Raw genomic sequence first — 25473 nt, forward strand, 5'->3', positions numbered from 1 at the left:
AGTCTGGTTTATAATGTACTCTTAGAAAATCATGAAAACATCTGCTTAGTTTACTTGACTAAAATAGGAAGGAGGCTTGTCCCTTGACTTACACAGTCTCTTTTGCTTGGAAATCTCTTAAACATTGAACTGAGAACATTTGCTGTCTTTCCTGATTTACAGATATATTTCTCAGAAACATATTTGTATTTTCCAAACAGTTCCAGCTGGCTGTAGCTAAAGTCTGTGTAACTGATAAGATGCATCTGGCTTCAAGGCACAGATGAAGTGCAGAGGCAGGCTCTTTGTGTCCCTGGAGAATCTGGTTGGGGTAGGAGCTAAATCTCAGGGCCACTTGATCTATAAAAGAGTGCTATGGTAATCCAGAGCAGGAGAAGCTGAGGGGGAGCCTGCCTGCTGGTCCCTTCCTGCAGTTGAAAACTTACCAGACCTTCAGAGAGGACAATTTCCCCCTTCTGATCTGGATGTTTTTTCAAACATGAAGGTAAGATAATAATTTCATTATTTTTGCAATGAAGATATCTCAAAAGGATAGTAATACTTAACTATAGGAAATCAAATAAAGATAAGAACATAGATATAGAAGAAAAGTATCTGGAAGTAATTTTTAAAAATTCTTATTTAAATATATTTTAGTGAAGTTAATTTTTTTTTTTTGTACCAGGGATCAAACACAGGTCCTTGTGCTTGCAAGGCAGGAGGCAGAACCACTGAGCTAAATCCCTGGCCCTCATTTTCTTATTTTTTAGTTGAAGGATATATTCAGATGGCTGGGAACGGAATTGAGTGAAAATTTTTTCTTCAGGTGTCTTTGTTTTGATTTGGAGATATGCAGTAAGACTTAGGTGGACTTTTCTAAGAGCTTTATAGAAAAGAAAATTTGCACACTTGGAACTTTAGAATTTTGGATCTTGATTGAGAGGGTCAGGATTGTGAAAGTAGAGGACATAAGTAGATATAAGAAGGTAAAAGCAGTGGTGAAGGTCAAGTGGTAAAATGAAAGGTTTACCAAATGCACAGGTTAGCTTGGTGCAAAATGGCCAAATATTTTAAGAAATAACTATTCAACCAAAGACAAGACCTTGTTCATGGTAGGCAAGAGCTCTACCACTGAGCCACATTCCCAGCCCTGATCAAAGACAGGACCAAAGACAGAGTTGGGTGTGTGATACACTCCTATAGCCCCAATACTGTGAGAGGCTGAGACAGGAGTGTTACAAGTTAGAGCTCATCATGTAAAGGTACAAGATCCCAATAATGAATGTAACTGTACTGTGTACCTAGAGTGTACCAATAAACTGAATTTAAAAAAAAACAACAAGTTAGAGTCCAGCTTGGACAATTTAGCAACTTAGCAAAACCTTGTTTCAAAAAATAAAATGGTAAATAAAAGGGCTGGGGATATAACTCATTGTGAAGGCCGTGGGCTCCCCACACAGAGACACACAGGCCAAAGACAGAAATCACTCTCGTAGACTTAATTTTCAGATGAAAAAAATAAATTAAATTTTGTATTATTTAAAATTTTTGTGTTTGAACTTTAAAAATGCTGCACTTTAATATTGGAGTAAGGATGTTGCAGCCCTATCAGCTGGTGGATCTCTGCGGCCACCACTCTGCTTTCCATTTGCAGTGTGAATTCATGCCCATTCCCTAATGCAGTGAGAGGAGGAAAAAGATACAGGTCTTGAATGGCCTCTGCCTTACATGGAATTAAATAATTAAAAATTAAACACACATCACAAAGTTAATTTGGTTAATATTATGATGCTACACCACTAAATAGACTTACAAAATTAGACTTAAGATACAGTTTGATCCTTATTACTCTACCTTGTATTTCTATTTAAGATTTTGTAATATTTGCTAGCTCAAAAAGAATGTGATACTCTTGCTAAAGTCATTAGCTAACATTTTTTTGTAATATTTGTATTAACTGTCAATTATTTTATGAGGAGACATCTTAATAATTGTTTTGTGTTTAAAATGTATATCACATTCATCTATGGCCTTTTAATGTGACAATAAATATGCTTTTATACTTTAATTGGTTGATAGTATATCATCAAACAAAGCTATGGTGTCACTTCAAGGTGCATGCCAAATTCCTACCTATATTTAAAAGCAGATATGCTTTTCCAGTAAATCTGAAGGACCATGGTTTTAGGATATGTTTTAAAGAAAAAAATGTGTAGGAAAGCCTTCAAGTCTTGAGAAATCAGAAATGGTTCCCATGTCTGGTCTTTTAAAGGGGAATAATCTTTTGCCTCCTCATCCATCCATGTAAATTAATTCAGAGATGTGATTCCAGAATCACTTTTGGATCTCTCAGTGTCTCTTTTATAGGAGATAATTTGAGTGTGAGATATTTTAGGAGGACTTCAAAGCCAAGGGAGCTTTCCTTTAGCTGTCTGTGTTCAGCAATTTATGGTGTCTCCTTAGAAATGAATTCTGAAGACTGTGAACCTAAGGAATGGTCAGGAACAGCAAAATCTCAGATCAGGGTTGTAGCTGGAACATATTAGCGGTATCTTGTAGAGCTACATCTCATCCAGGGTTGAGCATGAAGAGAAGATAATCAGGAGGATGTACTTCGAGCTGAGTTATATTGACACAGTACCAAAATATCCTACATTATAACCTAGTTAATTCTAAACTAATTGTTTTAGAGTCAGCTCATATCTCTCTCTGTCATTTATGTAGCTGCTTATTTATTTGTGACTATTTCATCTCTGTTGCATATTTGTTATGATATTATTTCTGAAAGGAAAGAATAATTACTTCCATTTCAGGGACTTAGCCAGCAGAGTTTTAAGATTTAGTTTTGTTAGTAGTCTCAGATTTTATAACTTGTGAACAGAACTGGCCTTGCAATAAGCTGAACTTGATGGATTAAAAAAGGAATAGGTGCATGGGGAAGGTAGTGGTAGAGATACCCATGATGAAAAAAGTTTATTCCCTAAAATCTGGTTGAAATTCTTTTACAACCACCTACCAAGTTGGGCATAGTGGTGCACATCTGTAATTCCAGCACCTGATAGGCTGAGACAGGAGGAATGTGAGGCCAGCCTGGGATGTAGTGGATTCACAGTCAAAGACTCTGTGTCAAAAAAACAAAGCAACGAAATGAAACACCTCATCTATCAGGATATTAAAAATGAATACTTTCATCATTCATGTTTTGGCTGAGCCAGAAACCAAGAAAAATACTCAAGATTGTCGGACTTTAAAGTGAGATGTTGGACATTCTGTGCAGTATTATAAAAAGACTAACCTTAAATTTGTCTGGTGAACCTCACGACATATCTCATGCTCAACAGTATGCAAACTTGTATTCCTTATGGTGTGAAGAACAAAGGGAATGATACTTGATGCACATTTGGGGAAAAATTAAAGGCACAGGCCTGCCTTCAGCAGAGTAGGTAAACTCAGAAGCTCTGTGTACAGCCTGGATGCACACACACACACACACACACACACACTCACAGCCAGGTTTGGGTAGTCAAGGAGTCTGCCTGACAAATGAACCACCCAGAGGATGAAGCAACTCCAACATACAGCATCAGTACAGAAAGAACTCGTAGGAGGTAGGCTGTGGTGAAGGCCATTCACTTGTGTTAGCGAAGCGTGGTTATGGATGTCCAGTAGGGAGACCACCAAAGAACAACAAAACACCTTGAGAGCTGAAGAACCAGCATTCAAATACCTGCACTCCGATTTAACATCACCAGACTCCTACTGGATCAATCAAGCGAGATCCTTTCTGGCTCTCTTCCCTCTCTCTACTGCCATTTTAACTTTGAAGAAGACAGGCAGCTTGAGCAGCAGGTGACAGAAGCGGGTGGAGGAACTTTGAAGTGAGACCCACTCCTTCCTTACTATAAGCACTCAGAAACGAAGTAGGTGCGAAATACAAAATTAACGATATATTAAAGTTTGAGTATTAGATTTTCTACAATTTTTATTTTCTAAAACTATGAGTATTTGTTAATGCCTACGGGTGCCGAATAAAGCTATGCAGCATGCTCTCTCAGAGACAGAAAACAAATGAGTTGCCGTGACAGAAGAAAGGCTTATAGCTGAAAAAGGAAACCCATAAAGGTTGTAACTTAAAAAAACCTTAAAGGTTATATTCTTCAAATGTTTGTTGAAAAGGCAAAAAACTATTCATAGCTTCCTTCATCATTGTTTACTTTCTTCTCTTTGTCCACAGTTCATGAATTATAGGCTAAAAAAAATATATTCAAACTATAAAAGCCAGAAGTAGGCAAGTAGGATTTTATAACTAAAAGGAAGATATCTAATTAGAAGGTGGAGGATCTAGCGGGAGAGTCTGGATAAAATTTTGGGAAGAAACTGCATAGGTATATTGAGGGAAAAGATGTTTGGGAAATCAGGTAGAAAACAAAGCATTTTGGCCTCTTGAAATGTGGGATAAGATGATCTCAAGGCCTTTTAAACTGAGTTGTGAACAGAGTAAGTATAATATTCTTCGAGTTACCAGGAAAGATTTTAATTATATGCATCCTCACCTTCAATTCTCAGTAAAAGTGGAATAGCTTAAAGTAAAAATGAGATAATAGAAAAGACCTATAATTTCACAGCCAGAAATAAACTGTTATCCTTTGCTATATTTTCTAGATTTGTTTTTAATACGTGTTTGAGTTTTCAAATGAAATATAATCACGTTTTACACTTATTTTGTAACCTGTCAGATCCTTGATATTCAGGTTTGTGCTATCACATAAAGATGATTATAAAAGGCCACCGGGGTGTTTTAAGCACTGAGGGGACCTCCCACATTACGAAGGAATAAAATGAGAGTCACCGCCCCCTGCCTACAGTTTACGCTTCAACTTTTGATTACTCATTGGCAGACCTCCTTTCCTTTTTACCTCTTCAGCCATTAGCATTGCTGCTGCTTCCAAGCTTCCGTGGGTGGGGAAGTTAGGAGGGAGTGAGCCCCGGACCCACTAAAAGACTTTGAAGATTGGCAGGCTAAAGAAATGCCTGAGGCTATTTAAATGGGTGGCGTGTTTTCGGTTTGTCTATGGCTTGCCCAGACCCTAGTTGCCTTTACAAGAATGAGCAGTAGGAGATGTACTCCACAGAATTACATAGATTTTTACCTTAAATATTTATTTTTTCATTAATTTTATTGGTACTTTTTAGGTATACAGTAGAGTAAACGTTCATCATTGAGATCTTGTACCTTTACATAATATATATTGATTCTTATTTTTTCCCCATACTCCTGCCCTCTCTTCACCCCCTCCACCTGCCCTTAAATATTTCTATTTTTTTAAATTAAAAGTGAAAATTATATATACTTGTGTACATCATGTTTTACAGTTTGAAACACTATGGAAAGGCTCAATTGAGCTTATTAACATATGCATTACTTTACATGCTTTTGTGGTAAGAACACTTAAACTCTACTCTCAGCAATTTTCAAGAATAGGAAATGTTACATAATATAATCATCATGTTGTACAATTGATCTATCCTTCTGTCTAACTGAAACTTTATCCTCTGACCTTTCCTCTCCCACTATCTTCAGCCCTTGGTAATTCTACTTTTTACTTGTGCAAACTCAACACTTTTTTTTTAATTGAGTTTATTGGTACAATCTAGGTATACAACACAGTTACATTCATTATTGGGATCCTATACCTTTACATGACGGGTCTTGATTCTCCTTTTTTCCCCTTGTCCCTGCCCTCCCTTCAACCCCTCCTCCCCTACACATTTACCAACACTTTATTTCCATTTTTTCAGTTTCTCATATTTTTTCCTCTCCCTTATTACCTTTCCCCCACCCTTCTCACTTTCCCTACACCTTTAGCCCTTTTCTTCCTATTTCACATTATTAATTATCTCATTAGGATCTTGTGTACTATTATAGTTTTCACACCAGAGAAACTATTCAGTATTTACACATGTATGGCGTATTTATTTCACTTAAGAGTATATCCTCAATATGTATCCATTTTCCTATGAATGACTCTAATTTCTCATTCTTTGTGGCTGAGTAGTATTCCATTTTATAGAAAAGCCACATCTTCTTTATCCAATTTCCAACAGATGGGCAAATGTGCTGTTTCCAAGTTTTAGCTATTACAAACTGTGCCGCTGTAAACATTGGTGTGCATATATCACTGTGGTTTGATTCTTTTAATTCTTTTGAAAGATACCCAGCAGAGGGATGGCTGGGTCAAATGGAACCTCTAGTCCCAGCTCTTTGAGGTATCTTGATATGTCCTTTCTTTTCTAACTCTGCCTTATTTGTACAAAATAAAAAACAATAATAAACTGGAAATTTTTGGATAAACTAATCTATAAACAGTAAATAGAATGAATAATTTAGAACTCTAGGATTCAGCAAAATATGACCTTGTAACTTGTGACTTTATGCTTAATTATAATGATCAGTTAAATAATTCTCTGTATGAAAATTAAAAATAAGGGATCCTAAAATGATAAAACTAAAAAGGAAAGTAAAAGAGAAAAGGCAATGATGTAAAATTAAAGTCATCCTTAATTCTGAAGATGAAAATGGTCCCTAAATATATATATTTGCTTCTTGTTCTTGTAGTCTTATTCTTTATTTTATTATTTAGAGAATACTTTATTAGTTTCTGTAATCAAACCCACATAGATAAGAACTTACATATTTAATACAGTGCATTACCCCTGTACAAATGGGAAAAAAATTAACATTTCTAGACCAATATGGATGTTAATTTCTGCACAATACCAGCTCAACACAGTAAACTGGGATAACTTTTTCCAAAGTTGACAGCACAGTTAAAGTTTCCAAAAATTCAAATTATATATATGTGTATATATATATTTATACTTATATAAAAAGAGCAATAATAGCAGTATGTTATGCATCAATAGAAGAACAGCTTTTCCAGGTTCTGCAGTCATCTGAACAAAATTATAGACATTCAACACACTCCATTAAAAAAACAAAAACAAAGAGAAGAATAATACCCAGAAAACAGCAAAGTTCTTTTACTGTTGTGGTACCTGGCACCATTTTTTTAATTAACATCTTAATCATCGTCTAGAAAGAGAACATTCTAGAGTAACATCATTAAATATAGCCCTGATAAAGCATGGTCACTACTACATATCATAAAGCAGGTACAAGATATTTTACATTCACAGAGGTATGATATAGTACTGTCCTTCATCTATAATACTAGAATCAGTTTTGGTTTGAAATTTACTTTGTCTTAGATTGCTACCCCTGCTTTTTTCTGGGCTACTGTTGCATGGAGAATTGTTTTCCATCCTTTCACTTTTAGTCTATGGGATTCTTTTTTGCACTAGGTTTGTTTCTTGTATACAACATATTGTTGGATTTTGCTTCTTAATCCTTTCTGCCAGTCTATTTCTCTTGATTGGTGAATTGAGGCCATTGACATTGATGGTTATAACTGATATGTACTGACTTATTATTGTCATGTTATTGGCCTCTTGTTGACTTGTTTTACTTTTTCGCCCTCTCCTTTTAGTTTCTTGCCTTGCCTATTTGATTTGCTCTGTTGGGCCTCATGGTGTTAACTTCATCGTCTTTTTCTAGGATATTGTTTAGAATTGCTTGTAGTGCTGTTTTGGTATTCATGTAGTTTCTCAGGTGTTCTTTGTCATGGAAGTATCTTATTTCCCCATCCATTTTGAAAGAGAGTTTTGCAGGATACATTAGTCTAGGTTGGAGGTTGCTCTCTTTTAGTACTTGAAATATCTAACTCCAGGCTCTCCTTGCCCTAAGGGTTTGTATTGAAAAGTCTCCTGTGATTCTGCTGGGCTTTCCTTTGCATGTGATTTGTTTCTTTTCACTTATTGCTTGTAGCATTTCGTTATTCCGTTGGGTTTCTGGGATCTTGATTATTATATGTCTAAGTGTAGATTTTTTTTCCTTGTGGCTTTTTGGGGTCCTATATGCCTCAGTTATCTGAATGTCAAATTCTTTTGGTCTGTTTGGGAAGTTTTCTGTCATTAATTCTGTTAACAGCTTTTTAAAGTCATTTGTATTTTCTCCTGCTACTTCATGTATTCCTATCAGTCTTATGTTATTCTTCTTTGCATCATCTAGGAGTTGTTGGATCGATTTCTCAATCCCTTACTGTTTTTAAGAGATTTCTCTTTTCATGGTCACTGACTGCAATCTTATCTTCTATATCTGAGATTCTATCTTCTCATTCTTTTATTCTGTTGCATACACTTTCAATGGAGTGTTTAATCTCCTGGATATCTGTTTGAATCTGTTTTATGGATTCCATTTCTTTGCTATGTTGGGTGTTTATTGTTTCCATTTCTTTCTTATGGTGGGCCTTCATGGTTTGTATTGTGGTCCTGAGCTCATCTTTTTTTTTTTTTGTCACTTTCTGTTCTAGAGTCTCAAGTCACGACTTTCATTTTGCTCACCATCTCTATGGTTATCTGGGAAATTATTTCTGTTTTGAATTTTTGTAGAGCCTGATTGATCTGTTTGTTACTTCCTGTGTTTTGAGTTCAGGGTGTCCTGGGTTCATTATCAGCCTTTTCATCCTCATTTGCCCTACTGTTTGCCATTGGTGAACTAGAAATCTGTCTTTGTGTCTTGCATAAGTGTTTTCTCATTTTTATTTTTGTTGTCCGGCTGTCCTTGGTTTAATCTCTGGGTTATCACCCAAATCTTCCTGATATAGTTATGCCCTAGCTTCTGGGTCTCTAACAACCCACAGACATTCTCATCTTCATAACTTCAGAGAAAACAGCTCATCAAATCAACCACAATCCTTTATCCCAACTGATACAATCAGCAACACATTATGATCAAGCACAACTTGGAAACTGACCACTTGTGGTAGTCACTAGTCTATCACCCTTAAGGCATGTGAATTAAATTGAAATCAAGAAGCAGTCCAAAACATGTCTGCAGTGAACAAACTTTTCTACATAGTATATTTACCATTTAGGATGGGGGCTCAGACAGAACTAGAATGAGAGGAGTAGATAAGTAAATGAATTGGAGGTTTCAAGTGAATCCAGAGGACATAGAATGACCACACAATATTCAGGAAACTGTTGAGTTTGAAAGGACAGAGTAGACAGAGTAGAAGTACAAGGACAGAGTAGACAAAGTAGAAGTACAAGGACAAGAATGTATCCCCTTAACAGCAATAGGGGCTCGCTTTCCCTTGAACCCACTGACCCCTGTGTGAAGTAGAATGACAGAAGAAAAGAAAATAAAGAAAAGAGAAAAAGTGATAAAAGAAGAAATCTGAGTTAGGGCAGGAGCAGAAACAGAAAGGGAGATGAGGGATAATATGGTGGAGCAAGAGACTGAATTGGGGAAAGAGGACAGAAAAAAGAAAGAATTTGCAGAGTAGAATGAGGAAAAGAAAAAAAGAATTTGAAGGGCCTCTTTCAAACTATGTCTCTGCTGTCATAATACAACATGTGCAGCCATGTGCAGAACCAAGACCCCTGATCTCAGCTAGCTGATGGCAAAACCCCATGATGAAGACTGACCTCAGGCTGCAAGGCCAGATTGAGTTCCCTGACCTCCTGAATGGTTGAACTCCACACCATTCTACTACAGGTTTCCCATACCCTTTCTTTAAAGATATTCAAAGTTGGGAACTCAGAAAAATACCCTTTATGACCACCTCTGCCTCTGCAGAGTGGGTCCAAAGACTGGCACAATCAGGAGGTCTGAGAGTGTGTGCAGGGGATGGGGAGTTGGGGGAGTTGTGGGGATTCAGGGGTGCCCGTGAGGCTACCTTCCTGGCACTGGAGCAATGGCAGCTTCCAGCGGGAGAGGGCATGGCTCTCAACACTTTTGATTCCATTTTGTAATTGAGGTATCATGTGATACTTGTCTTTTTGTGCTAGGGCTTATTTCCTTTAACATACTGCCCCGTGGTACATTTGTATTATTGTGAAGGGCAAGGTTTTCTTCTTTTCAAAAGGCTGAGTAGTATTCCATAGTGTGGATAGGTACCATATTTCCTTTTTCTATGGTGCAAGTTTTCTACCATAGAGCCACACACCCCCCATTTCCTAGTTTTGAAAATATTTTCTTTATCCATTCATCCAGTGATAGAAGCTTTTAGATTGAATTTCTTTTTCTTCTTTCTTTTTAATACCAGGGATTGAACTTAAGACCTTGCACTTGCGAGGCAGGCACAGGCCACTCAGCTAAATTCCGGTCCTGAATTTTCTAGCTTATTGAGAATAATGCTACAATGAACATGGGAGGGGAGATGTATCTTTCACATACTGATTTAATTTCCTCTGAATATATACCCACTAGTGGAATTGCTGGATCATATGGCAGCTCTATTTTTAATTTTTTAAAGAACCTTCAAACTTCTATTTAAGATGGAGTCTTAAAAGAAAAGCACTCATTTAGCTTTTTACATGGTCCTTTCATTTTTTATATTTCCAACCCATAAATCAGGAATTGTACAAATGTATTAGTTTTCCACTCATTAAAAAATAAAGCTTTGATACATATGTACATGTCCCAATTCCCTCTAATAAATGAATTTGTTTTATAAATGAATTTGTTTATATCAAATATATGCTAATAAAAAAGGGAAAAAAATGAAAGCTAAAATAGTACCTTTAATCTTTATTGTTTTTCTTCTCCAGGCAATAAGCTTATTCATTTTGGTGGGATTTACAGGAGAATTTCAAGTTTTTTCAAGGTGAGAACTTTTTGGTTGTGTATGGAAGTCATTGAAAGTATTAATTTTTAAAAGAAATTATTTAGTATGATCTAAGTTTCATATTGCAACTTGAGCATGCTTATCCCTCCAAAATACTTTGTTCTTCTATATTTTTTAGAAAAGGCAATCATAACAGAAGTGTGTTTTATTCTTATTCTTATTTTAGCTTATTTTTCCCTGTAAAGAAGATAGTTGAAGACTAAAAATACCTACAAGCTTTTGCACCAGTCCTGTGGTTTTATCTGTAATTCAGCGAATCCCACTTCCTAGAGCAGCACTTGAACTTTGAATGTAATCCTCACAAACATTCTCTGGGTTTTAAAGGTAGAGAGTATTTTAAGAAAACAGATTTATCTACTCTTGAGACCTGAAAAAATGCCAGAATCATTTGCTCATGACCTTGTTTTGTTTTCACTGTCAGATTGATGGGAATAGGTCAGCTCACTTGATGGAACTATCAGGATATGTGTCAGGGGCTGTGACAGGACCCAGTATACAAAAAGAGCTGAGATGGCACTAAGGGTCTCCTTGGTGATTCTGATCCTAAAACCCATCCTTGCAATACAAGTGATCTTGGGGCCTTGCACTGGGTGATGTCAGACATGGAGGAGAGAAAGCTAAAGGAGCTTTCCTTTTGAAGCCTATGTGTTTCGGGGGAGCCCTCTGTTTTTTCCTGGGACACAAAGTAAACAATAAACTCAGATTGTTTAAGGATCAAGATACTCAGGTACTAGTGCCATATTAAAACAAGCTACCAAGGTTGATTTCATAAAAGCCCAGAGGGTCACACACAGCAGAATGGGCTTTATTTCTTTCAAGGCAATCTGACTTTCTGAAGATACACAATCTCCCTCAATCACTTAGGGGTGGCTGAGGTGTTCTCTTCCACAGTTGGTATCATGCAAGCTTCAACTCTCTACTTCCTCATGTACTTTATTTGAGTGAAATTGTTTAGTCTTGCAGTGCCCCGTTTGGTATGCACTTTGGAAATAGCCTAAGATAACATGGGGAAAATTTACACAGGGATTACTGTGTGTTTGGCCTCTGCTAGTTTTTCAGTTTCCTATATTTCACAGGGGCATCTTTTTTCAGTACATATTTGTGTTACATAATGATTACATTTTTGTGGGGAGTTAATACATGTACATAACACATTTCAATTCTTTTTTCATTCCCTATCCTCTCCTCCTTTCCCTCTCCCCTCCTTTTATCTCTTGATCCCTTTATCATTTGAAAAAAAGCTATCTCTCTACTTCCTATTACCTTTTGTTCTTTATTTCTTCTTTGGGTTCCTCATATAATGGAAACCATCTTAGACTTAAGCCCCTGTGTCTTTTATATTCCACTTAATGTTATGGTCTCAATATCCATCCATTTTCCTACATATGACTCACCTTTATCCTTCTTTATGGCAGACTAGGACTCCATTGTGTATAATAATACACTTTCTTTATTCACTAACCTGTTGATAGATATATAAACTGCATCCAAGATTTAGCTGTGCTGTTGTAAACATGGGCATGTATGTATACTATAATATAATGTCATTAACTCTTTAGGGAAGATATATAGAAGGGGAAGAGTTGCATAAAATGGAATTTCTATTTTTAGTTTCTTAAGGTATTTCCATACCAATTTCCAGAGTTGTTGTACAGGTTTACACTTCCCTCCTCAATGTAGAAGTTCCCTTTCCCCCCTGCAGCCTTGTTAGTACTCATTATTATTTGATTTCTTGATGTTGGCCATTGTTTTTGGAGTAAGACAGAATCTCAGTCATTTAAATTTGCATTTCTCTAAGTGATGTTGAGCATTTTTTTCAGTATTTATTGGCTATTTGTATTTCTTCTGAGAAGTGCCCATTCATTTCAGTTGCCCATTTTTTATTGTTTTTTTTAATTTGGGAAGGCATAATTATTTTGAATTCTTTATATTTCCATATGTTATTCTTTGGTCTGGGGAATAGCTGGCAATTTTCCCCCATTCTGTAGGTTGTTTCTTCATTCTTTTGGTTTTCTTTTGATTTTAGAAGATTTTTAACTTGACATGATCCCATTTGTTTATTCCTGGTGCAATTTTTGTGCTATTGAGGTTCTGTTCAGAAAGTCCTTGCCTATGCCTGCGTCTTCAAGAGTTTTATCTATTTTTAGTTCTACCAGTTAGTTTCCATTTTTTCCTTCTCTTCTTTTTTTATTGCCCCTCCTTTACTTTTCCCCTTCCCCTCTCCTTTGTTCCCTGTCTCCTTTAGACATTTTCTTCCCATTTCCCAATATATATTGTACATTTTGGTCCTTATTTGAACTTTCAGTTTCTCACCCCAGAGAAACTATGTGATGTTTGAACATATGTTCTAATTTATTTCACTTAAAAAAGTATGGTCTCAAGATGAATCCATTTAGTTAGAAATGTCTCAAGTTTATCCTTCTTTATGGCTGAGTAGTACCCCATTATAGAAAAAACCTTCATATTAAAAAATTTGTATAAAAATCTTCTTTATTAATTGTTTGATGGGCATGCAGGCAGTTTCTAAGATTTAGCTATTACAAACTGTGCCATGATTGTGCATATATCACTATGGTATTATGCTGTTAATTCTTTTGGGAATATATCAAGAAGGGGAATATTAGGGTCAAATGGAACCTCTAGTTTTAGTTTTTTGAGGAATCTTCACACTGCTTTCCATAGTAGCTGTGCCAGTCTACACTCTCACCAATAGTGGAGAAAGGTTCTTTTTTTTTTTCCTCTGCCTCAAAAGCATTTATTATTGGTTGATTTTTTAATAATACCCTTTCTTTATGGAGTGAGATGAAATTTCAGTGTTGTTTTAATGTTCATTTTTTAAATGACCAGTTATGTTGAACACTTTTTCATATATTTATTTGCTATTTCTACTTCTTCATCTAAGGAGTGTCTATTCATTTCAGATTCCCATTTTTGTTTGTTTATTTATTTATTTATTTATTTATTTATTTATTTTTTGGTACCAGGGATCGAACTTGGGTCCTTGCGCTTGCAAGGCAGGCCACTGAACTGCTGAGCTAAATCCCCGGCCCCAGATTCCCATTTTTGAATTGGACCTTTACATTTGGGGGAGGTCTGATTTTTTTTTTAGTTATTTATGTATTTTAGATATTAGTCCTTTGTCTGAGGAACAGCTGGCAAGATTTTTTTTCCCACTGTGAGTTGGTGGTTTCTTTTGCCCAGTAAAAGCTTTTTAATAACATGAGGCCACAGTTGTTGATTCTTTGTGATATTTCCAGTGTTATCAGAGGTTTTTGTTCATAACGTCTTTGCCAACACCAATGTCGAGAGTTCCACCTATTTTAACTTCCAGCAGATTTAATGATTTTGTGTTAACTTTTAGATCTTTGATCCATTTTCACAGGATAATCTTAGAGTTTCTTGTTTCTCAGTTAAGTTTTTGGATAACTCTTCAACTTGTCATTCATAATCCCTTCAAAGGCATAAAACCTTTCCTGTTTGGTTTTACCAATCTCCTCAACTCTCTGAACATTCTTATATGCTTCTACCTATATATCTATACTCTACAGAATGTTAAGTTGAGACATCTCTGTTATGAAATTTATTAGACATATTGTATTTTGATTTGTTGCCTGTACATCTGTGTCTCTGCCATTCTTTCTATCAGTAGTCAATGATCTATATCTTTTACTATTCCTACATGTCTTAATAATACCATGTATATAATAGATGTTCAATCAGTGTTAATCTTTAATAAAATGGATTCCTTTCCCTCCATTTTAATATATTTTAGGACACTTTTATCATCTCTTAGGAAAATATTTCTGAAGAATTTTTGACTATTTTTGTGTGTTCTTCGTGTGCTCTTGCTTGTCTTTCTACCTACTTCCAATGGACAATTCGACCCTGTGACAGTGCTTCTTTGCCAGTCAACTGCCAGTGGAATCTGTATGGCCCTTGGTCAGAATGCAGTGGCTGCACCAAGATTCAGGTAGGTCTGGCTAGCATGTTATTAGCTTTAGAATATTCATTAATTATTGTTAATGGTTTTTGGAACTTATTTTAGTGATTTTGATGAAAGAAAAGTATGACTTATTCATCAATTAATATAATAAAGTAATTTCTACATTCCTTTTTTTCAGAAGATGTTCCTAAATCCTGCCTGGCTGGAAATGTACATAGGCTAAAAGTTAAATGCTACTCACTAGCTATACGATAAATAGGAATATCATGAAATAAAATTAGGAAACAATTCAAAATCTATTTTTTATTCATTAGTTTCAGGCTTTCTTCTTTTAAACACTAGCAAAGAGCAAAATAGCTGCTTTATTTTTCTTCTCAAATAGTGAAAACTAACCAAAAATTATTTTGAAATGCTTTAAAGTTTAATTTTTTTTAAGAGTAGGAAAAATTTATTGAGGGGGGGAAAAAAGCTTCTGTCCAAGAGATACAGAAGGGGGACCAGAAAGTGGATTGCCTGCTCACCTAATCTTCAAAGATGTATTATACAGCAAATCCACATGGTGAGGCAGGTACAAAGTGGGACAAAACTATAAGACCCAATGGAAAATTACAAAGTGGGCATGAGGTGGGGTAAAACTGTAACCAACCAATAAGATTACAAGTACAGTCACCCAAGTATTATTGATTAAATGGGAATTAAACGGGGCAGCAAGTCACATAGCATGCATACAAGGATTTTCAGTAAGGGTGGGGGTCAGGGATATTTCCTGGAAAGGCTGGGTTAAGACCTTGGCCCCCCACCCAGGTGAGTGATACCTATTTAGAATATCAATCACTGCTATTTATCCCCAGGGGAAGCACAAAGGTATAGTGGTTTCTCTCCTCTTACAATTCTGGCCTTCAGTGAATGTGTCTTGATTGCCTTTCATGTTGGCTCCTTTGAGGGTGAGGGCTCTTTGGGGGTGGTCCTGTCTGCTTACAAGTTATCTAATTAACTTACCTTAATTTTTGAATAATACAAGTAAAATACTAGACTTGATATGAGTATTAAAAGTGATTATAAAAATATGTTTTTTCTTTGTTAAAAGTTCACTGAAAAAAAAAAAATGTAAAGTGTAAGGTAAGAAAACTTTTATGCCTGGGCATGGTGGCAATATGCCTGTAATCCCAGCATTTGGGATGCTGAGGCAGGAGGATTGCCATGAGTTTGGGGCCAGCCTGCACTACATAGTGAGTTTAATACCAGCCTGAAGTACAGAGTGAGATACCGTAAAAAAAAAAAAGAAAACAATGTTCATCTATTGAAAGGAATATATCAGCATTTTATTCTGTCAGCTCATTTTCTTTCTGTTGTTAATTTTTAAAAATAGAATTATTTCATTATAGTTTTGCATGAATTTACAACATCTGTGTTATGATCTGTTATTTAATATACCTATATTTTTTCACTTATTGTTTCATATATAGGTTTAATTTTTTATTATAAATAAAGTTTTATTGAACATTTTTGTACATAGATATCTGTCTTTTTTCTCATAATTTTCTTTTTTTTTATTGAGTTTATTGGTACACTTTAGCTATACAGCACAGCTACTACATTCATCATTGGGATCCTGTACCTTTACATGACAGGTCTTGGTCTCATAATTTTCTTAGGATAAAACCCTAGAAATACAAAATTTGCCTTAAAGTTTCAAATCATTTGAGTGATTGAACTATTTTTTAAATGATTTAGTTTGGGATCTGTATCTATATCTATATCTATCTATATATACATATAAAATTTAAAATATTATTAAAATAACAAAGCCATATTATAAGAACTAATTTGAAGCCTTGTCATTTTCATCAAATTTTTACTTAGTTCCTACATGTATGGTATTTTCAAAATAAGCTGTACAATGAAACATTTGTTTCCTAGCAAATGTGGATGACAACCTTGTTATAAGCAAAAAGTACGTGAATAATGAAACAGAAGTCATAGAAACACCAAACACATAAAACATTTTTATAATTTGTAAATGAGAAAAATCTCTAAAATAAAGGTAGACAGGAAGAGGGCATTTTTCACATAAGAAATTTTTTCTTTGAGTGAAGGTCAACGTGCAATGGATGTGTTCCTAGATTATAACAAAAAGGTTTTACCTAGAAAGAGACAAGTGAAAATGAAAAAGGGTCATGAGGTCAGAATGTGACAGATAACAATGAGCCTGTTGAGAGTGGGCAAGCTGGAGGCACAGCCTGCTAATATGGAAAGGAAAACATCCCCTATACAGACACTACTACCTGTGCTTTGGAATCCCAGAAAAGGACACATTGATAAATCACATTTGACATTTGTCTTCCCCATTTTAAATCAGAAACCAAGAATGGTTCCAGAATCTTTGCGGACTTCCACTCTTTACTCGTGGTTCTTCTGCTTGGACTCAGTGAAAGGTGTCATCCAGCTGATGCAAATGTACCGAGAATTCAAATGACAGTGTTGTCACTACTTGTCCCAAGCAACCCCTATTTCTAACCCAATTTAGGGTGGTTGAGCAAATTCAAAATTATTTCCTATACCTACTCTTCCCTGTTGACCTTCTAGAAATGAGATTTGGTTTGTTTTTATTAATGGAGAAGGGTGAGTACAGGAAGAGTGCTGAAAGATGCATCTTTGATTTGATTGCCAGTAAGGAGAGAAGGATTTTGTACATTTTTATTTTTGTTTAAACATAAGATAGTGCCTCATGATGAATGAGAATTAAATGAATTGTAGAGCAAATTAGTTGTAAGTTTTTCATTTAGCTTGATGATTGCCTCAATTTCCTCCAGAGGAGGGTTTTTCACAGAGGTCAGTGTTCTTGATTGGCTGATAAAAATTCATTGGAAACTGTAGCTTCACCATTGGATTTCTTAGGGTTGGTTTTGTAAATGTGATGGTCTGGGTTTTCTCTCTGGGTTATTATTTGTTGTATAGTTTTTTTTTTTTTTTTTTTTTTTTTTGGTACTGGGGATCAGACTCAGGACCTTGTGCTTGTGAGACAGGCTAGGTGCCACTGAACTAAATCCTTGGCCCTACCACCACTTTTCTTAAGGTTCTCCTAACTCCACTTCACCTTAACCTCTATTCCCAGTACCCTTAATTTCCTCCCAGCAAAATTCATTTCACCTTTTAAAATTTGCTTTTGGTATATAGCTTCAGCCAAGACAGTAATCCATTCTGTATTATAATCTACTTGCTTATGTGTCTCCCTTGTTAAGCCTCATGCTTTCAAGTGATTTTTTTCAAAGATTCACTAAAATGTTTTTTTCCACTGAAATCTGAAAGTAAATATATAATTAGGAGCTCTCTTGTAATAAATGCTAATCTAAGAGTCATTGGAATCAAGGACAGGAGCATTTATAGGGTCACTGATCTTGTAGATTTTTTGTAGAACACAAGAAAACAATTCATGGACATTGTTTTTCAAATTGTATTAATTTGTCTCTGATTTTATTATTCTGAAAAAGAAAATTGGAGATAGTAACAACAGAAGACATTACCTGTTTTGTGCTTAGATTCGTAGGCGGTCAGTTGCTGTTTATGGACAGTATGGGGGTCAACCTTGTGCTGGAAGTGCTTTTGAAATACAACCATGTGAACCTACACAAGGGTGTCCAACAGAGGAGGGCTGTGGACAGCGTTTCAGGTGTTTTTCAGGTAATTTGTTTTTCAGAGGCTCAGCATGCAGACTTTAAATTCAAGTGCTGTTTGTTTAATTTGCTTGATATGTATGTGTTGAATTTTACTGAATTTATATTAGTTTTCCCCAAACATCAGAAGGATTTTTGTGGGTATATTCATCACACACTTAACTATCATTCCTCCCAGTGCAAGGTGGGGCATCTTGTATTGAAGGCAGAAATATTCTTTGGCTCTTTGAATTGAATTACTTTGTAGCTACCAACAGGCCCAAACTTTCTGCCATTGTGGTTATGGTGAAGATGAAGAAGCAGTGGGATATAAACACAAGGCTGGACAAAATCATTGGTCCTACCCAATTGTTATGTTTATAAGAAAAGTAATTAAAAATAGCTAATCAATGGGGTCAGCCAGTTTTGATGATTGCGGATGACCAAACCAGCCTTCGGAGCATTCTCTGTCCTACTTCCGACTTTACTTGTGCTGTGACCATGTTCATTATAATCTCAAAGGAGAAAAAAAACCTTGTAAAAAAAAAGCAAAAACAACAACAACAAAAAATCTTATTCCGAGCATTCCAGTAACTTTTTTTGTGTATGTACTTAGCTGTACTATAAGTAGTTGGTTTGTATGAGATGGTTAAAAAGGCCAAAGATAAAAGGTTTCTTTTTTTCCCTTTTTTTGTCTATGAAGTTGCTGTTTATTTTTTTTGGCCTATTTGATGTATGTGTGAAACAATGTTGTCCAACAATAAACCGGAATTTTATTTTGCTGAGTTGTTGTAAAAAAAAAAAAGCTAATCAAGGGAGCAATATGCGGTGTGATCAAAATATAAGGTGAATATTTAAATAAGATTTTTATCCCAGTAAAAGACACTTTTAAGTGAATCCTCTTTCTCTCACTTCAAACACACTTATGCCCCTGTTCTCTTTTTCTTTTAAAGTACATATTTGTGATGCATAGTGTGTCCTGGGTAGCTTTTGTAATACATATCCCATCTTAATTCACTTTGATTCCTTTCCCCTCTCCTTATTCCTGCCACTTTCTGAAGCAGTGTCTTATGCAAGTGTCTGTATGAGGTGTGCTCAAAAACATGGTGAATGCTCTGGCCAAATGTCATTACGCAGAAAAGCAGGTTCATAAAAAATATTCCAGTGTGTCTTCATCTACCTTATTCACCAGATCTGCCACCAAGAGTGACTTTTAGCTCTTCCTCAAAGTCAAAATGACCATGAAAGGTAATTGTTTTGAATCAGTTCAGGGCACGAATGCAGCAACAACAGTGCAACTAATGACACTCATGAAAGAGGACATTCAGAATTGCTTCAGAATGTGGCAAGAATAATAGATAACTGTGTCAAAAGGGAGGGTAAGTATTTGGAAGGGAATTAATGGCAATATATATTTTAATAATTTTTAAAATGTTTTAATATTCACTGTATTTTTTTGTTTGTTTTTGTGTTTTTGAGACAGGGTCTCAGAATGTAGTTGAGATTGACGTGGAAGTCACTAGGTAATCCAGGCTGGTCTCAAACTCACAGTGATTCTCCTGCCTCAGCCTCCTGAGTGTTGGGATTACAGGCGTGCACCACCATGCCTGGCTTCACTGTATTTTGGATCATACCATGTACAGTTAGTTCCCATGTATGAGGAGATCGAATATAGCTTGGGCATTTAATATTATTTAAAATTTTGTCTATGTGACCCATAATAGTCTGATTAATTTAATAACTTTTTTTTTTGTACCAGGGATCGAACTCGGGACCCTGAGCTTCAGAGGCAGGTGGCAGAAACACTGAGCTAAATTTCCAGGCCCTAATACAATAACTTTTAACAAACATTTATTATTATTTTTATCATCCAAATATAGTGGTGGTGAGGGATTGTGAACATAGATATGAAGCATAAATTCCCTTTTCTCAAAAGTATTAAAGTTTTTTGGGCAGAATGACAAAGAATTCCTCTGGAATGCTGTTCCACAATACCTGTCAAATTCTTATTATTGTTTCAAAATCCAAATCTGATGGTAGCTGCTTTGGAAAGCCTTTCCTAGCCCCCCAAAATGATAGAAGTAATTAACTGATCACTTTTCTGTATTCCCTTTGTATTTTGTACTATCGTTTGCTAGCCTGTGTGTCCCTCTTGATAAACTATGAATTCCTTGAAAATACAGGTGGACTCCCAAAAAGTATTTGCATCATTGTTCCAAGTGACAGTGGAGTGATATGGCTACGTACTATAGTATGGGGGTCTTCGCTCACGAACATCCGATGAAGACACAAAGAGTATCCATCATCATCTGTGGTGTATGGATGTTTTCAGGAGGGAATAATATTTAAATACTCAACTTGATTCCTGGTTTTTCTTTTGGGACAAGTTCTCATTGTGTAGTGCAGGCTGGCCTTGAACTCACTATGTGACCCAGGCTGATGATGCTCTTGCCTCAGTCTTCCGAGTGCCGGGAATACAGACATGCGCCACCACTCCTGGCGTAACTTGATTCTTGGAGTACAAGTAGGAGATAGCCAGAGGAAAACTTTCTGCACAGAGAAGTGTAAGTGTACAATCATTAGAGATGACAGAAAGTCAGGCCTTTCATCCAAGCAAGTGGCTCAGTATGACTAGGAACAGGAAGCTGGTAGTGGATGGCTGACTTGATATTGGGGAGGTAGGCAGGGCTACATAATCTGGCACTCTCCAGTGTTTTCTCGCTATCCTAGACTTAGATAACAAGTGTCTTCCTGAGTTATGATTTATGTCCCCATAGTCTTTCTTTTTAGATTCCAAAGCATATGGAAAGTTGACAAAGAAACTTTTATTCATATTTGTACTCCAAAATGAAGAAGGGGGTGTTGCACATAATAGAAGCTAAATAAATGTTGATTTTTTACTCTTTTGATACAGTTCTTGTACTTTCAATGATTAGAAATATAAACCACTAAGGAAAATACAAAATTGGCATCTTAGTTAATAATTACAGAAAAAAAGGAAACTGAAGGGTAGGAGATCAATTTGTCTCCCCAGTAGTTAGCAGCAATTGGGCTTTGGAAGATTTAGACAAAACCATTTGATGGTAATGGGCAAGGACTTCAACTTTGCCTTCAGATCCCCTTGTTAATTTTGTGTATGGCCAAGGTGAGAATTGTTCTGCAAAATGGAGACATTCCAAGGAGCTATCTCAAATTGACTATAGTGCACCAGTGTGGTGTTGGGATGAGAGAAAAATGCTTTTTGATCCTAGGCAGCATTTTTCTTCTCCCCTCTTTGCATTTGCATGGGTGTTTTTTCTTATGTTCAGGTCAGTGCATCAGCAAATCCTTGGTTTGCAATGGGGATTCTGACTGCGAAGAAGACGGTGCTGATGAGGACAGATGTGAGGATGCAGAAAGCAGACTTTCCTGTGACACTGATCATCCCCCTCCCAACATAGAGCTTACTGGCAATGGGTGAGATGCTGAGTAGCCTCGATATATCAATAGGTTCTAGTTTTTAACTGTGTTTTATCTTATAGTTTGGTGAGTCTAGTAACAAGTTACCCAATAGTTACAACTTTTTATTGGTTCATAGCTCTTTGTCACATGCTAAAGCAGTTTTTAAAATTCATATCTATGTACCTTTCAATTTGTGTAATAGGATGTAGAATAACCCATTGTTCTGGCATAGTCTGGTCTTAGACCTGAAAGTCCTGCATCTGGGGAAGCCTTCCACTCCCAATGAAGTCTGGACAGTTGGTCAAACTATGGGAACTGAGTGAGGCGTGAGTCAGGAGGGAGAGAGAAGCAAGGATACTACTCAAGTGAATGATGACGGAATCAGAGAGGAGAGAAACGAGTGCATTACAACACCTGGGCTGTAAAGTGATTGCCTAAACCGGTTGGCAGGTTTCCAAGAGAGGTTGGGAAAATCCCGTGTTTATGTTTTAGAAACAAATTATGAGGAATTTTTGGGGTCATCTTACCTAAGTTAAGCTTTTAGAGATATAAAATAATCTATTTTGGAGCAATAGGTATGGTTTTCCTATATTTTAAAATTTATTACCAGGGAAATAGAATAGTTACTTTAAGGAGTGTACTATTCAGCATAACCAGAGATGGTAAGTTGAAAATTCATTGTAGAAAGCATTCTCTCCTCCAAAGTCACCTCAATCTCATCGGTTTCATCTACAGACTCAATTCAAAACCAGTTGTTGCCATAGATACAACAAGCCTGCGTGTTACAAAAATATGCTGTGAGGCTGAAGGATGTTGGGTTTTCCTAGCTATTAGTGTTAGCTATTATGCCAAACCAGGGAAGTTGGATAATATATGGTGTGCATTAGCATGCTGTTCTCTTTATTTTCACTCTCTCAAGGAAGTACTTAACTGCAAAGTATTTTAAGAATTTCCAGAGTTCTCTAAATGATTTTTTTCAGCAAGTACTATTTCTGGTTTTTAATTGATATTTCTCCCTCCTCACTCCTCCTCCTCCTCCCTTAACAGTTATAATGCTCTCACTGGCCAGTTTAGGAACAGAGTCATCAATACCAAAAGTTTTGGAGGTCAGTGCAGAAAAGTATTCAGTGCAGATGGAAAAGATTTCTACAGACTGAGTGGAAATATCCTCTCTTATACATTCCAGGTACTTAATTCCATCAATTCAATTGATTTCTAATCTATGAATTGTCAGAGATTGTTTCTATGATTTAATTTTTGGTACTAGTTACAGACTTACTTATCTAATGTGTGGTTACTTTTCATAAATGTTTTATGTGAGCTCATGAAGAATCATTCTTTAACTGGGGGATGGGACAATGACACTTTTAATTTGCACTGTGTCATGTGAACTGACTTCCTTCTCCTTTTCCTCTGCCTCTTTCTCCCCCTCCTTCCTCTTCCCACTCCTCCCACCTTCCCTCCTCCCTCCTATGACTTCTCCTTCACACTGGGGATAGAGCCCAGGGATTTTCACATGCTAGGCAAGAAACCGACGCATTCTTATGCATTATTATCTATGCCATTTTTCATGTATTAAAACTCAAGACCCTCGCACAATGATAATGATAATCTCCTTATTCTGCCACAGTGATCGGTGATTTAAAGTTTAAACATTTAAAACTGTGAAATAGTTCCTATATAAGAATGGATGACATTTATGTTCAATTGGAAAGAAACAAATAAAACACATATATACCCATCATCCATTTTAGGAAATAAAATATAGCCAGTGACTTAAAGGATCCTATGTATGTTTCCCACCCTCCCAGACAAAAACTATTGTGTATTTTATATTAATAATTTCCTAGTTTTTCCATATACTTATTTTTGTTTTTAAATAAAAATTTATGTTTTAGCTTAGTCTGGTTCTTTGCCATTTATATAAAGAGAATAATATATGTTTTTCTATGACAATTTTTTTACTCAAAATTATGGTTTTGAGACTTATTCAGTTAATGAAGATGGCATTTTTATTGCTGTTCCTAATTTTGCCTTATGAAAATGCCTTGAACATTCCTGTGCGTGAGCCCACACAAATGAGCTAGACATTTTTCAGGCTCACACCTGGAGCTCAAATTGCTGCTCTAAAGGGTATGTGCATACTAAACCTTATTAGGTAAAGTTTCCAAAATAGCTCTATCAGTTTGTATACCCCACCCTCCCATAGTATGGAAGAGTAGGCTCAGCTCCATATTCTTGCTAATGTTGTTATTGCCTGACTTTTTAGCTTTGCTTATGATTTTAGGGTCCTTCTAGTTCAGGCTTCTGGTTCTCAAATGCTCTTTCTGTCAGACACAGCTCAACTCATCCTGTTCCTTGATATCAACACAAAATCTACTCACACAAACCATTAGGACAATATGAGACATTCTTGAGGATTTGGAGGAAAGACAGAAGAAAGATTTTCTACTGCAGTATTGCAAACATATTCAGGCTATTCTTCCTCTCCCATTAAAATATCCTTCTATCACCTCAATAAAGTCAAGTTTCTGGTTGCTTTCTGTTTTAACCCCTTGTTTGTTTCCCTCTCCAAAATCCCCTCTCCCATTCCTTTTCCTTCCTTTATCTCAGAACTTCTAAAATTTCCAGTTCAGCTCTCCTTATCTATGACTTCCAAATTTTTAAACTAAAACTACAATGATGGCAGACAGAAAGAACTTTTGTCTACCCAGATTAACCCTCTCTAGAAAGCAGCTGTAGGTATAAAAAGCAAACTCACCATCCTCTTTTTTTGTTTTTCTTTTTTGGTACCAGTGTTCCTACTCTAGTCCTTGCACCTGTAAGGCAGGGGGCAGCACCACTGAGCTAGATCGCAGGCCCTCACCATCCTTTTGTATGGACATTCCTCATGTAAATACCTACTTGTTTAAGGACTGTTCAGACTTTCTATCCATGCTCATAGTTCCTACTTATGACCTCCCACTTGGATTTATGGCCTGCATTTGTACTTACAATGTGGGAACATGAATAGCAGTGCGGTCTTTGTGTGGCTTCTTCTACAGTATAGTACTGTAATTTTTGCTGATTGTACTATACAGTAGTGTAGTTTTGTGTTCTCTTATACATTATACTACTGCATGTAAAAATTATGCAAAAAAGAAAGCAAAGTCATCAAGTTGGAGTTTCCTTTGACCATTTCTTTGTTCTGAATATTGTAATGTACATACTATATACTATTTCTCATTTAGGGACCAATCCATTTACCTGTATAGTTGCAGGAATGGAAATAAGCAAGGACTGTGCAATAAAAAATGATTTAGTTACATTTAAGAGATACTGAGACATGAAAATGAAATATAATACTGATCTGAAAAATAATTATAACTACCAAGTTTTGAACATCTACCATGGATTCTGCTCTATTCTAGGCAATTGATATAGTTTAATCATTACAATAGCCTTTAAGGTAAGTAACACTTTATTATTTTATGTATATGGAAGTTGGAGCTGACAGGACTTCAACCAACTTACTCCCAAGTCATCAAATCAAGAATAGTAGAACATGAATCCAGTTTGTCTGATTTTGTGGACCTTTATTTTTTTGTTACATCTTACTCTTCCCATGGATTGCATTGAATTTCTTTCTCAACTCTAAATTCTACATGTAAATTATGTGTATTGTAATTTAATCAGAAGGACCAGAAGGAGAATGTGAGATATGTTT

The 25473-nt window shown here is 36.0% G+C and overlaps 1 protein-coding gene across 1 annotated transcript in view; it reads left to right on the forward strand.

Moving 5' to 3' along the window:
- The first annotated feature begins 284 nt into the window (after nucleotides 1–284).
- Nucleotides 285–25473, forward strand: part of C7 (complement C7) — a 74457-nt gene continuing 49268 nt past the window's right edge. Inside the window, exons 1-6 of the mRNA XM_010633873.3 lie at nucleotides 285–484; nucleotides 10654–10709; nucleotides 14625–14700; nucleotides 18213–18354; nucleotides 21635–21782; nucleotides 22815–22953. Of these exons, the coding sequence (XP_010632175.1) occupies nucleotides 479–484; nucleotides 10654–10709; nucleotides 14625–14700; nucleotides 18213–18354; nucleotides 21635–21782; nucleotides 22815–22953 (567 nt within the window). The 5' untranslated portion in view covers nucleotides 285–478. The remainder of the gene's footprint in view (nucleotides 485–10653; nucleotides 10710–14624; nucleotides 14701–18212; nucleotides 18355–21634; nucleotides 21783–22814; nucleotides 22954–25473) is intronic.

Source organism: Fukomys damarensis, unplaced genomic scaffold (genome assembly GCF_012274545.1).
Source record: "Fukomys damarensis isolate Sample0158 unplaced genomic scaffold, DMR_v1.0_HiC HiC_scaffold_1, whole genome shotgun sequence".
Lineage (NCBI taxonomy): Eukaryota > Metazoa > Chordata > Mammalia > Rodentia > Bathyergidae > Fukomys > Fukomys damarensis.